This window comes from Notechis scutatus, chromosome Z (genome assembly GCF_049901735.1).
Source record: "Notechis scutatus isolate UNSWTSFEM ecotype Mainland chromosome Z, rNotScu1.2, whole genome shotgun sequence".
NCBI lineage: Eukaryota > Metazoa > Chordata > Lepidosauria > Squamata > Elapidae > Notechis > Notechis scutatus.
The window spans coordinates 71,345,034-71,359,492 of record NC_142025.1 but is presented as its reverse complement, the minus strand read 5'-3'; the positions used below and the strand labels follow the sequence as shown (position 1 = coordinate 71,359,492).

Below are 14,459 nucleotides of genomic sequence, written 5' to 3'. Positions count from 1 at the left end.
TGTGCACGTGTAAATCGCACGCATCCGCAGTAGCCAGAGTCGGCTGTGAGGATCGGTTAAAATGGCGGAACGTGGCTATAGTTTTTCTCTCACCACTTTCAGGTAGGTTCTTTTCTTAAGGGGGAAACTTTGAGGCGAACCGTTTGAACGACCAGCATAGGTTGTTTCAGGAGGGAGAAAATCTATTTGCCTGATTGCTTGTTCTTTCTGGAATAATAGAACAGGAAATGATTTTGTGGAGTCACTGTCATTGCTGTCTGTTGCGCATTGTTGTAGAAGGAAATGGCAGGAAGATACAGTAATGATATAGCAAACAAAAGAGGGAGAATTTGAATTTAATTATGGGACTTTTGAACGGACCTGATCAGTCTTTAGGTTAAGGTCATCTTTTCTGTGTAATGCAAGACCGCATTTGACTTTGGCAGATTGATTATTGGTGCTTGGTAATATATCAAATTAGGTAGCGCTGCTATTTTAATAGGAAAAATATAACTGGACTACGATAAAACTTCGCTTTTTTTCTTTCTAAGATCCGCAGTGAGAGTTATAAAATTGCTGTGAAAAAACATTTTTAATTACGATACAATTCTATGACTCTTTATTGTAGTAACTATGCAATCTATGACCCTTTGCGTCATTGTTTCTGAGATAATCCTTACCAGATTTGTCAATGCCTTCAATAATAACAGTTTCTAATATACAGGAAAAGATTTTTTTTTAATCTTAAGGGAGATATTAGGAGATATATTTGCCTTGAATGTAGCCCAAGTTGAACTATATAGCACAGTCAGACATCAGCTGATCACAAAAATGTTTTATTACATTTTGTATTGTATTATGTCAGAAATGTTTTACAATACTTTTTATATCATTGTTTTATGAAAATAGCCACATTTCAATTCCACAGGGATCATGTATCCCAGATTTTGGATGCATTCTCTTAAGTAAGCTCAAAAGTAAAATTCAAAAAGAATTTGTGATAAAAGGTTTTTCCCTGTGACTCATTTTACTCAGTTAAATGTTACAGACATATCTTTTTTGAATATAAATAAGTTCTTTTGTGACTGGCAATAAAAAGGATTACACAGTTCATAGCTACAATGCTACATTACTGATACAGTACTTAAATTGACTGAAATATGACTACATTCATCTTTTTCATTCACTTTCTTCTTATTGTTTACTTGTTTCCCCTACCATTAATTCCTATTGTCCTCTATCCTCTATTTCTTCTCTTCTTTCTTGTTCCTTGTCTGGGTTGAAATGTTAGTCATAAAATTCATATGCTTTATCTAGAGAATCCAATCTGTGTCTTTTATTATTCCACATAATCAAAATTCCTTCAGGTATCAGCCACCTGAAATTTATCTGGTGTTTAATCAACTGCCCTGTTAGGAATTGGTATTGCTTCCATAGGTCTCTCACTGTTCTGGGCACCTGTTTTAAAACCACAATCTCTCTCCCTTCATACTTCAATATTTCACCTCTTTTTAAAGAATTTCTGCTCTTATTTGTTTTTTGTTTTTGTTTTATAAATCTCATATTCACCTCCCTTGGGAGTTTTTTCTTCCTTGTATAGGTTGTGTGTATTCTAAACACTTAATCAAACTCCACCCTATCTCCTGTTTCATTATCTGTAGGGCCTGTGCCAATAATTCTGCCATCAATTCAACTAGATCTTTTTTTTCTTCAGCAATATTCTGGAATCTTAGAAAATGTTTGGCCTTTTCCATTTGGAATTGAATTACAGTTTCTTTGAGTTTCTTACTGGCCTGCGTTAGTCCCTGCTTCATTTCCTCTGCCTTTTCCTCTGTTTGCTCTGATTTCTCTTCAATTATTTTGATCTTTTCTTCAGTTTTGATTAACATCTGCTGAAAGTGCCCCATTTTTTCATCCATACTTCCATTTTCTCCTTTAAGACTCCCATCTCCATCCTCATCTCTCCCATCTCATTCCTCATTTCATTATGATTGAAACAATACCTGCATGTCTTTCTGAAGTGAATTCATCTTCTGCTGAATCAAAACTTTCTATGGACCTTCGGCTTGAGGGACTTAACATTGCTGGTGATGGTGCAGATGATAGTGCCAATGGGATTTTCCCCCCTTAGTTTGGTTAAATTTGAGTTTGACATTTTAAACTATATTAATATCTCAAAAACTTTAAAACAAATGCTCAACAGAAATTCTGAACTCTAAATCTTCTGAATTCCTCCCCCCCCTTTAAAAAAAACAACCAACCACCAACTTCAGTGTTCCTTAACTTTAAATTCCACAGTCTATGTCTAAATTAATCCAATGGATTACTTCAGTTTCTTAAGTATTTTTCTTAATCACTTATTCTTCTAGCAAGTAGTTTTTAAAGTCCAGAAATATTTCACAAGAAGAGTTCTCCACTCCTCTACTCGTTGTAGAATACCTTATGCCACCAGACTTGAAATTCTAGAACTAGAAAACCTTGAATTACGCTGTCTTCGGTCTGATTTAAGTATGGTATATAAAATCATACATTGCAATGTCCTACCTGTCAATGAATACTTCACCTTCAACCATAACAACACAAGAGCAAACAATAGATCCAAACTCATGGTTAACAGCACCAAACTTGATTGCAGGAAATACGACTTCAGCAACAGAGTGGTCAATGTCTGGAATACTCTACCCAACTCTGTAGTTTCTTCCCCAAACCCCAAAAACTTTAACCTTAGACTGTCTACTATTGACCTCACCCCTTTCCTAAGAGGTCTGTAGGGGGCGTGCATAAGCGCACCAACGTGCCTACCGTCCCTGTCCTATTGTTTCTTTTATTTTTATTTTATTTTTCTTATATGTACCCATTTCATGTATTCATAACTATGTATACACTTATACTTATTATCTTGTAAACAATTGACAAATCAAATAAATAAATAAATAAATAAATAATCCACAAGGCCCACAAAAAACCCCAATAATTATAAATCATCCTCTCCATCCAAAATATCATCCACTTAGCTTTAGAATAAATCCAAGTTTCATCCTGTCCAACACATGATTCAAAGTGTTTCCATCACAAATTTTCTGTATCTTCCAAGTTTGCAGGTGTTAATTCCACAGTCAACAACAAGTCTGGTTTATCAGTTAGCTCCAGGTGAACCCAAACAATTCATTTCTCACAAGGCAGTTCAAGGACTTCTTACTTCTACCAGTAGATGGTGCCCTTACTGTATTTCTCCACTATCGAACAGCTTCACTTCCAGAAACTTTCTCACTTTTTCAGAATGACTAAACTTCATTTTTCAAAGTTTTCTGGTACTCAAAAAGTATCTTAAAAGCACTCTAAAGCAAAAATCAAACAAAATGTCTACAAACAATCAACCCAGAATCTCAGTCATTTAAAAAATCAATTCTTAAAACACTCTCTTCTCATTCCTTTGGATCTGTCAGCAGCTCATAAGCTTAGTCGCTGCCATTCTTGAGTGATTTTTAAAAAAACACCGCTTCCCATTTAGAGTCTCATTTCAAAATAAGAGTTAATTTCTGGGGCAAATTCCTCAACAGAAGTTGGAAAGCTGAAAATATCTCACCCAGATCAACCACGCTGTTATCCACTTATCTTCTACCTTGCTCTTTCATTGGAACTACCACAGCCTCAGTGCGGCCAGTTTAATGGCCATCTTTTTCTCCCGCCAGTTTGAAGGGTTTTTCTGGATCAACAAGGAGTTTTCTTGCTCCTTGTGATCCAACGGAACTTCCCCTCTGTTTCACCACCTCTCCAATGTGGCTGGCAGGCAGAATTCGTCAGCTTAACACTGAGCCCCGTAAAAGTACATCATTTTGCTACAATGTCAGGTCCACCTTCTCCATATTCTAATGTACTATGCAATGTGCTCAGTATGGTTTTGTTTAAAACAAATTGTCTTGTTGGAAAATATTTTCTCCACAAATGTCTCATGAATGAATTACATTTTTTTCAGTCCTTCTGGAAAGCTTGTTCAAATTGAATATGCTTTGGCAGCTGTTGCAGCTGGAGCTCCATCAGTTGGAATTAAAGGTATTAAAGATGTTTATATAATTAATGTTTACCAACTTTTTAGCATAAATATTCTCTTGCCCTTACTTGAGATATGAAGTAAGAAAAAAATGATAAAATTTTGTTGTCTGCCTAAAAAAAAACTTAGCCCTGTGAAAACAGATTGCTAGAATAAATGTTTGCTCCAATCAAGTACAATTAAAATTTTGATGATTCATGCAAACTATTCAAGTTTCTAACATAAAGTGCATTAGTCTTTTATGCAAGAGTAGCCCCTATATTTTAGAAGGGCATTATGTCTGTATTATTGCACAGATATAAGGGTATTTCCAGTATTTTAAAACATGTATTTAAAACAAGTCAGAAAGCCTGATGATTTAAGTGAACATTTGTTTTCTTTTTAAATAAACATTTCTTAGGAAATTAAAATTAACATTGTTTTTAGTTTCATTAATAACTAAGTTCAAGATATTCTCTAGTTTATTTAAATATTTATATTCCACATTTCATTTGGAAAGTTACTTTATCTTATATAAGATAAATTAAATTTCTTTTTATTAAATATTTTATTTATAAAATAAGCAGATGTATAATTCAAAACAAGGGAAAACGTAGTGTTTAGGCACTAGATGATCCTAGAAGTATAAGATGATATTCATTAAAAAAAGAATAGTGAATACAGAGAAGAAGCTACTACAAAATGCATGAAAATCTGATGAGTCATTTTACACTGAGCCTTGTTAAAGGGATCATACACTAGGTTGACTGGGAAATGAAAAAGGATGAAATAGAACTTATGATTGCAATTTTTTTCTTTTGATATAATTATTGAAATTACAGTTGAATGGTTACAGAAAATATCTGATAAAATGTGTATGATACATAAAAAGTAAATTGGTTTATTGATTTATGTAGTGAATATTTGAACTGTTGCAAGAGAAGCAGCAGAAAGATTTTGTAATATTAATTTAGTGCATTCTTTTTTTATGTAGCTGCAAATGGTGTGGTACTAGCAACAGAGAAAAAGCAGAAATCTATACTGTATGATGAACGGAGTGTACACAAAGTGGAACCTATTACTAAACACATAGGCTTGGTATATAGTGGCATGGGCCCTGATTACAGGTAAATAAGAAAAAAATATTAAATGGAAACATTACTGTTGGTCTTTGAGCAGATTTTGAGATAGGTGAAATCAAGTTGGTTAAAAATTATCTAGAATTCAACAGGTTCAATATATTGTTATATATGATTCTAACCCTGATTCCTCTGCTCTGCATAAATGAATAAATTGTTAACCACCAAGATTGTAATCCCAGATATATTTCTTAATGTGAAAATTCAAACCCTTAATAACAACTAAGCCTTTTTTCTGAAAAAAGTATGTCATATATATGTGTACATAAATGTATCAGCATTGTGAGACTGACCAGCTAGCCCAATCCATAAAGCTAATGACTTAATCAGTCTTTTTTTAAATCATTCTTGGAGATTTGTGGCCTATCACTTCTTAGAATAGTATAACAAGAATTGCTCTTGCATAGAGGATTTGTAAGTACTTATAAATGAACAGGGTAATTATTAGAAACCAGCATTATTTGGGTTGTTAAAAACAATCATGCCAAATAAATGTATCCTCCTTTGATAAATGGTCAATGCAACTTCGTATACAGTGACTTAATTAGCAGCCCAGCAAAATGTGTGGACATAGTATACTTTGGACTTCAGTAAAGTATTTGACAAAGTAGACCATAGCTAATTTCTTGATAAATAGTATCATCGCCAGATGGATTTGTAATTGGCTGAACAACCACATTCAATTATATAATGGTCAATGCAACTTCATATACAGTTCCTGTCTTGGGCCCAGTACTTAACATCTTTATAAATGATCTAAATAGAGGATAGAAGGGAAATTTATCTAATTTGCAGATGACACCAAGCTGGTGGGAATTGTTAACAGTTTGGAAGATAGACTTAAGATTTGGAGGGGATCTTGACAGATTGAGCACTGCCCCCTAATATCCAACAAGAAGTAGTTCATTGGTGACAGAGACCTGCAACTGGACAGGAAAAAACAAATGTAAAGATACAGAATAGTTGGTACCTGGCTAAACAATAGTGACTATGAGATAGATCTGCTTATCCTAGTGGATTACTTAATTATGAACCAGCAGTGTGCTGCAGCTGCCAGACAACCAACACAGTCCTATGCTCCATCAACAGAGGGATAATATGATCACAAGAAGAGATAATACTGCTTTATACTGCACTGGTGAGACCACATTTAGAATACTGTATATAGTTTTGGTCACTATGATACAAAAAGATGCTAAGACCCTAGAAAGTGTACAGAGAAGAACAACAAACATGATAAAATGTCTGTAGCTAGATATGTCTAGCCTATCAAAGAGAGGGATTAGGTGAGAAATGATAACTATCTTCCAATACCAGGACTATAACAGAAAAGGGGGATTGACTTATTCTTCAAAGGACTAGAGGGGATGACAAGTAATGGGTAGAAGCTTATTAAAGAGAAATCCAATCTAGAAGTGAGGACAAATTTCAACAGTGAGAACAATTAATAGAATAGCTTGGTTGCTCCCTCACTAGAGGGTTTTCAAAAGCAGACTATTGATTGGAATGGTGTAAGATCTGCCTTGAACAGGAGGTTGAACTAAAAGATATCTTAGATCCCTTCCACACTATGATTCTGTGTTCTATTACTCAGCTGGTTATACTGATGAAGCTAAGTTTCAAAGGCAGGCTAAACATGGTGAAATACACAGTCTGTTTTACTTTCTGCCAGAGTTTTCTGTGTGATATGGCCTTATTTATTTTACACATTTTTCTCCTTGTAACTTTGGTTTCTCCACCAATATTAAGTTCATACCAAAACCATGAAAAAGATTTCCACTGTAATTTAATAATCTTTTTTGCTTGTGTGTGTGTGTGTGTTTGTTTTGTCAGAGTACTTGTTCATAGAGCTCGTAAATTGGCTCAGCAGTACTACTTGGTTTATCATGAGCCTATTCCAACAGCTCAGCTAGTGCAGAGGATCGCTTCTGTGATGCAAGAATACACTCAGTCTGGGTATGTTATTTGCTTCTAAATAAAATGCACTCATTTCTTTGTTCTTCAAATTATGAAGGCGGTGCCTACTCATTTTTTCTGATATATCAGGGAATAATTTTGTGGAGATACTTAAGCATAACCTTGCCATATATAGAAATATCAAAGTCTTCCATTTTTTTCTAGCATGCAAGGAAATGTACAGTACTTCTAACAAAAGAGCATCCTCATAAACAAAAGAAGAGGCTGCCTGATTATTAATGTTGACAGGTGTCTGCAGACTACACAATAAGTTTAAAACAAATCGGATATCCATTTTCTATTTAGAGCATTTTAGTGGGTGAAAATCAATAGGAAATGACCAGGCACATTATATTGTAATTGCTCAGCTGTTTCTACAGGTAGTCCTTGAGTGATGACTGGTTATAAGTTATAATGGTGGTAAAACTCGGTCATGTGATTAGCCTGATTTTATGACTTGCTTTGATCATAAGTGTGAACACTATGGTTGTTCAACAAATTCATTTTTTCTTTTATGTTTCCTGACAAAGCAATGAGTGCTGGGTTTAGCAAAATTTATAAAAGATTACTGCAAACAGCTGTAATTGGAGCAGTATTGCCCAAAGTTCAGTAATGTGATTGCAGGTGGGGGCCGGAGCATCAGAATTTTGAATCTGGCTTATTAATCCCTTTTTCAGATAGGTTGTAATTGATTGTAAGGCAAGGACTATATAATTTAGTTTGATAAATGTATTAAAACGGGTCCTTAATCCCCTTGGTTCGTGGACCACTAGTGATGGATGAGCACTGGAAGCTCCATTTGTGAAATGTTGTGCGTGCACACAAAACTATCCCTTTCCCCCTGCCACTACTGGTTCTCAGAACTGGAAAGGTTGGATACCGCTGTATTAAAATACAAATTTTCATAATGTTATACATACAATAAGCTTAAATTGTTTTTCTGAAAGAAAATATTCTAGTCTTGCTTGCCCTGCCTTGGTAAGATTTTAGTAAATTGGACAGTAATTACAATTTACTAGTATATAAGCTGAAATGTCTCTTTATCTTTGTAGACTTTGTCATAGACAAGCTCATGATTTCTTCTATTCTGCTTTTTTGTTTCCTTTTGAAGAGCTTTCATATAGGACATTCTTGAATATGTAGTCGGAACAAGAGTACCACAATTGATTGTTGCCTAGGCCATGCTTCATTATGTTCTTAAATGAAGAATGAATAACAAAATAATTCTATATCTTAAGGAGATAGCATAACTAATGGCTTAATAAATGAGTTTTCTTAATGTAAGAAATTTTTAAAAATACTTAAAGTAATATTAATATATTTCAGCAATATTTTAGGGGACATAAGTACGACTCCCTCTGTCACTCCTTTAATAATGTCTTCATTTGCATATGCATTGTTTTCAGTCAGTCTTCATGCTAATAAAATTTTCACTTCTTTAATTTCTGCCTAAAAACTACTGCTAAAAGTATAGGAGCAGAATCAGCAAAATAGTGACAGGTTTAAAATTATTAATTACATGTAACTACATAGTGCTTTAAATTATAAACTGATGTGACTGGAAAAAATAAATGCCTCAACAGCTTATAAAATGCTACCCTGAGTATTTCTGTTGTCTTCCTTGATAGAGGTGTACGTCCATTTGGAGTGTCATTATTGATATGTGGATGGAATGAGGGGCGACCATATTTATTCCAGTCTGATCCATCTGTAAGTATTTAAAATTGGACTTCTTCATAGCTTTGTATAAAAACTTGGCCTAGCTATTTGCTTGAGGAACTTATGAACTGTTTTTCTGCAATAAGTTTTAAGGAAGATATATGTATAATTGATGGTTAAAAATTCCAGGATAAAATGTTCACAGCCATTTGGACAGCTTGGGTGATAAGCTTTAAAATCATATGAGGAGGCCTAGTGGATCTGTGTAATGAGATAGCATGTTCAATATCTTACAGTACTATTTGCCTGTTTCAATATTCACCAGCAGAACAACTTTTTGCTTTCATGACTTCTAAATTTTGTCCAAAAAAGCTCACTTTTATCTTTGGTTCTGAGTTCCTAGATTATAAAATAGCCAGACTTTTTATCTTGTCAAGATTATTTGTAGCCACTTCGGTGATTTAAATGATAATTGTTATAAAATATATTTGATTGTCCTGTATTAACTCTCCTGTTTTTCGTAATTTGTATTTATATGAATAGTGACATAAGGATGCTGCCATATATACCTTTGAATAAGTCGAGAATTTTAAATGTCAAAATTCCCCCTCAAAATTGAGTTTGGGTTATCCACTGATAGGTTATCTGTGACTAATACTAGTAGAAGTACTCATATATCCAATATGTATTATTGGATAAACCCATCTGCATATAAGGTGACTTTCAGTCATAATGAAAAATAAACCAATGGATAAACTATGAAAAATAAAACATATAAACATTTTGATGATCAATTTATCCACAAATAGGCCTTTATGTAACTATGGTATTCTCATTTCCTACTCCCATATTTTCAGAATCTTAGTACAGATAGTCCTTGATTTTTAAAAAATTGATTCATTTATTACATTTATTTATTTTGTTTTGAAGCGACTCTGGGAGGCTTGTAGCATTAGCATTAAAATCATAAAATAAATATTTCTAAAACAATAAAAATGGAAATTACATGAAAAATAGAATTATAGAAAAAAAACGGAGGAAAGGAGAAGGCTGTTCTGAGGGGAAGGGTATACTGCCTTTTTATTCATCAACTGCCTCCAGTGTGATCCCTCCTTGTTGGAGTTCCAAGCCATCTGGCAGAGCCAGATCTTCAGGCTCCTGTAGAAGGACCAGGAGGGTGGGAGCAAATTTTTGCCACATGGTATAATGTTTCAAAGAGCCAGTGCCATGGCAGAGAAGGTCCTTCTGGACCCTGCCAGCCAGATTTCCTTGACTGAAGGGAGCCCACAGCATCCTCTTTTGCTAGCACAGGTGGGAAGAGCCAGTCCCAATGGGCTGAGATGGTTCCTCAAGTAACCTGGACCCATGCCATGCAGGGCTTTAAAGATAATAAAGGATGGTTCAAAAATAATGGCTTGGGGTATGTGTTTTAAGCAAAAATAATGGCTTGGGGTATGTGTTTTAAGCCTGTAAACACTTCTGATCATCGCAAAGCACTGCACACCCCAACAGTCACATAACTACAATCTGGGTGCTTGGGAACCTGTTTATATGATGTTTGCCATTGACACATGTTATCTGATTGCCATTGTGATTGCCATTCGCAATCTGCCTATTCTGCACAAAATAACTGCCTGCCCAGGGATTTCAACCCAACTTCCTCTCCCATGTGGTGGTAGGGAGGAGGCAGTGGCAGGTTTACCACCAGTAGTCAGAATAATCCTGAGATAAAATCCTTTTTCTAGACTGTCAGAATGTTTATTACTTTAGCTTATTATGTCATTCATTTCACAACTGGAGAATAGTAGGATTTTGCATAAAACAGAAGATGTTTTCTTATTTCAGACTTAAAGCAAATTTGTTGTATTTTGGAAATTCTGCTGAAACAAAATCTGAAGGAGTCTTTCTAGATGGTAGAACAAGGCTAGTATACTTAAAGTGCAGGATTTTGTCATTGATAGGATCTAAGTTGACTTCAAGTGTGGCATATCCAATGATCTACTTATCTCTTCTACCTACCTCTTCTGATTTTCATGATTTCTGTATTTGTCTTTATCTGCTACTGTGGCTTTTTCTGTTCTTCTTTCCCCATTGCACCAATACTTCTTGGTGTGCATATCTCTATATCAGAACCAAATACATAATCTGGATTCAGAATGACTGCTCTGTGAGTAGCATGTTGCTCCAGAAAATACTATTTTCTCAAAAGCTTAAAAACTAAGTACAGGTAGACTTATAACCACAATCGAGCCCAAATTTTCTGTTGCTAAGTAAGACAGTTGTTAAGTTAATTTTGCCCCATCTTACAATCCTTCTTGCCACAGTTAAGTGAAATATTGCACTTGTTCAGTTAGTAACATGGTTAAGTGAATTTAGCTCTCCCATTGACTTTGCTGCAAAAGGTAATCACATGACCTCAGGATACTGCAACCATCATAAATATGAGTCAGTTGCCAAGCATCTAAATTTTGATCATGTGACCATGGGGATGCCGCAACAATCATTTGTGTGAAAAAATGTCACTTTTTAAAGTGCATTGTAACTTTGAATAGTTGCCAAATTGTTATAAGATAAGGCTACCTGTATTTGCCTGGTAGTATCATATTTTTCTCATCTCCTTGCAATCCGCTTTTATAACTTCTATGTATGAATTTGTACAGTTGGGAAATTTCCAAGGAATTTCTAATAATATAAGGTAATTTTTTTCTATTCTCACTATAAGTAGTAATGAATATTATACATTATTTAATACTTTATTATTAAAAAGATAGCTATAATATGCATATTTCTAATTTGCTGAACTTTTCACCTTCCAGGGGGCATACTTTGCATGGAAAGCAACTGCAATGGGGAAAAACTATGTAAATGGAAAGACATTTCTGGAGAAAAGGTAATGCAGAATAGAAATTCTGTCATCTAGTAAATTATTGCAGTCTTGTATTCTTATTTGAATTTTCCATTTCTGGATTCTTTTCTGAATTCTTGGATGGTTTATAGTTAAATATTAGTGCTGTAAACTCATACAAAACAGAATTTATCAAAATTCTGATAGTGAATTTGGTCTACCAACAGTCATCATCTTGGTTATTCTAGGAATAAGCATTCCTTTCACTCTTTTAAAAAAACAAAAAAATATTAGGTACATTTATTTAAGAAAAGTATCATGCTAAAAGGAAAACCAGGGGCCACATTTTTTTTTGAAACAAATTTTATTAATTTTAAAGACAAACAAAACATCATTAAAGCCAGGGGCCACATTTTTCTGGTTGTATTTTATTAATATATTTATAATACTCCCTCTACTGAAATATTTTGAAGTGATTCTCAATGCATAATGTAGCTACATAATATTTTAAAACAATCTTGAATAAATCAGTGTGGTCATTACTGGTGACAGTAAAATATCACAAGAGTAGGCAAAGTTAATTTTTTTTTGTTTTTTTAGTCAATTTTTAGAAGGAATAGAAGTAATGTTCAGCAGCAAAATGATATTTCAGTACCATTTTGATCCTCGCCCAACCCCAGGGAAACTGTAAGGCTTAATTTATCCATTCAGTGGATAAATCACTCTTAAATCCAGTAATTCCATACATACACACAAAGGAACAGTTGTAAAATGTTGAACTTGCTGTTTTGCAGAAACTGAGATCTATAAATGGGAAGTTAGAAATATGCAACAAGTTTTCTACCATGCTGGTTTAGCACTCTCTTACTTTACAAGTATGTCTAGACTCCACAAGCTGTTTTTGAAAATAACAATAGTGATAGCAGGCTGCACTTTGGAAGTTGGTCCAGAAGCAGAGACACAGTATAGTGAGGAGTCATAGGAAAATGTATCAGATTATTTTCTAGTAAATATTTTATAATATTCTAGTGCAAAGTCATTTTTTGAGATTTTATGGATTAGCAGGCTGTTCCAATTCAGTTAGTTATTTTTTCATGGCAGTCCCTGGTATAGTTTCAAAATTTCAGATGGGTTTATTGGCACAATAATGGTTTCACGACCAAGAAGTAATCTAGAAAAAATAATTCCTGAATTTATGGTGGTAATTTTGCACTTGTGCAATTTTAGTTTAGTTATAACATTGGAGGGATATTTTAAATTTCTTAGAAAATGTCTGGGTTGTTTTTGCAGATACAATGAAGACTTAGAGCTTGAAGATGCTATTCACACTGCTATCTTGACATTAAAGGTGAAAAATATTCATTTTAAATTTGATAAAACTTTCAAAGTTGATATTTTAATATTATTTAACAAAATTGTATATCTTTTCATTATTAGGAAAGTTTTGAAGGACAGATGACTGAAGATAACATAGAAGTTGGCATCTGTAATGAGACAGGATTTAGAAGACTCACTCCAACTGAAGTTAAAGATTATCTGGCTGCAATCGCCTAACCTTGATTGATGAGAACGTGAAACTGTTCTCACTTTTTAATTTCATTTATATTAGTGGCTTTTGATTTTAATTTCTACTTTGTTAAACCTGTAGATTAAAAAAAAGTATTGATTCACATGCCACTGAAATGTTAAACTAATTAAACAATGTACAAGAACACTTACACAATCTACAAAATATAAAAATTGGTATAACTTCTGATTAAATTTACAAAATACTTCATTATGCTAACTTCAAATGTTGCTAAGATTGTTTCAAAATTCAGATTTTGAGTCCACGAAGCTATTCAGATAACTGAAGTGATTAAATGTTCAGTAAAGTTTTATACAGATAGGACTGCTTGAGTAGAATTAGTGTGCAGATTTTCATAGCAGAAATCATATTGGGAAGAATTTGTAAAGAAAAGCCAATGACATGTATATACTGAAGGATTTTTGGATTTTTTTAAAAAATGGAGTATTTAAAAGGGGAGGGACAAGAAATCTGCTAAGCATCTAAAGAACTATCTATGAATACATTGGGTATCCCAGGTTTACTTTGGTGGTGGTTCTTCCATGTTTCAGTGGATTCTTTACCTTGAAGGGGTCAGAGATTATAATAGCAACCTTCTGTATGCAAATCAGAAGGCTGATTAAGTATTCCTCTTTAATTTGGAAACCCAGGATGAGCCTACTGAACAGGGCAGCAGTGGAATGTGGGGATGGAAAAAAATAAATATTCTTGGCCATGATCTGGAACATCCTTTAAAAAAAAACAAATTGATTCACCCTTTTAAAAAAAAATTTTGTTTTATTTGTATTTATAATATACAGATGCTCTCAGAACTGCACGTGTCATCCTGATATTGTGCTTGCTTAACCACATTTTGTGCTTGCACATTTAATTTTAAAAAATTTGAAAATATCAGATTAGGCTCTAAATACACTGTATGTTCATTTTCCCTCTCTAATCAACACATCCCTAAATAAAAATCTATAAGAAGTTAAATGATGAACTACTTCACAGTATTAGTATTAGTATTCTTCCCATCTGCCTAGTATAGCAGTATTAAATTACATTGCAGTATAGGCATGACTAAAATCTAATTCTACTTTTTGCAGCACATGTATAACAGTTGGGCTTTCACTGTAATACACACATTTTATATATTTTTATTTTTACATAATGTTTTAAAATTTACATATTTTATTTATATTTTCTTTTATATATTTAGTAATATATAAAGAGTTCCATTCACATTCCATTCTGTATGGGTTTGGGTGGTTCTTGTACACATGTTGGGGTTTTGGTCCATTT

The 14,459-nt window shown here is 33.8% G+C and overlaps 1 protein-coding gene across 1 annotated transcript; it reads left to right on the top strand.

Moving 5' to 3' along the window:
- The first annotated feature begins 26 nt into the window (after positions 1-26).
- Positions 27-14,150, top strand: PSMA2 (proteasome 20S subunit alpha 2). The gene is made up of 8 exons (XM_026687498.2): positions 27-102; positions 3,956-4,032; positions 5,004-5,136; positions 6,982-7,104; positions 8,733-8,814; positions 11,580-11,653; positions 12,899-12,956; positions 13,046-14,150. The coding sequence occupies exons 1-8, from the start codon at positions 62-64 to the stop codon at positions 13,160-13,162; spliced, it is 705 nt and encodes a 234-aa protein (XP_026543283.1). The 5' UTR covers positions 27-61; the 3' UTR covers positions 13,163-14,150.
- The last annotated feature ends 309 nt before the right edge of the window (positions 14,151-14,459 follow it).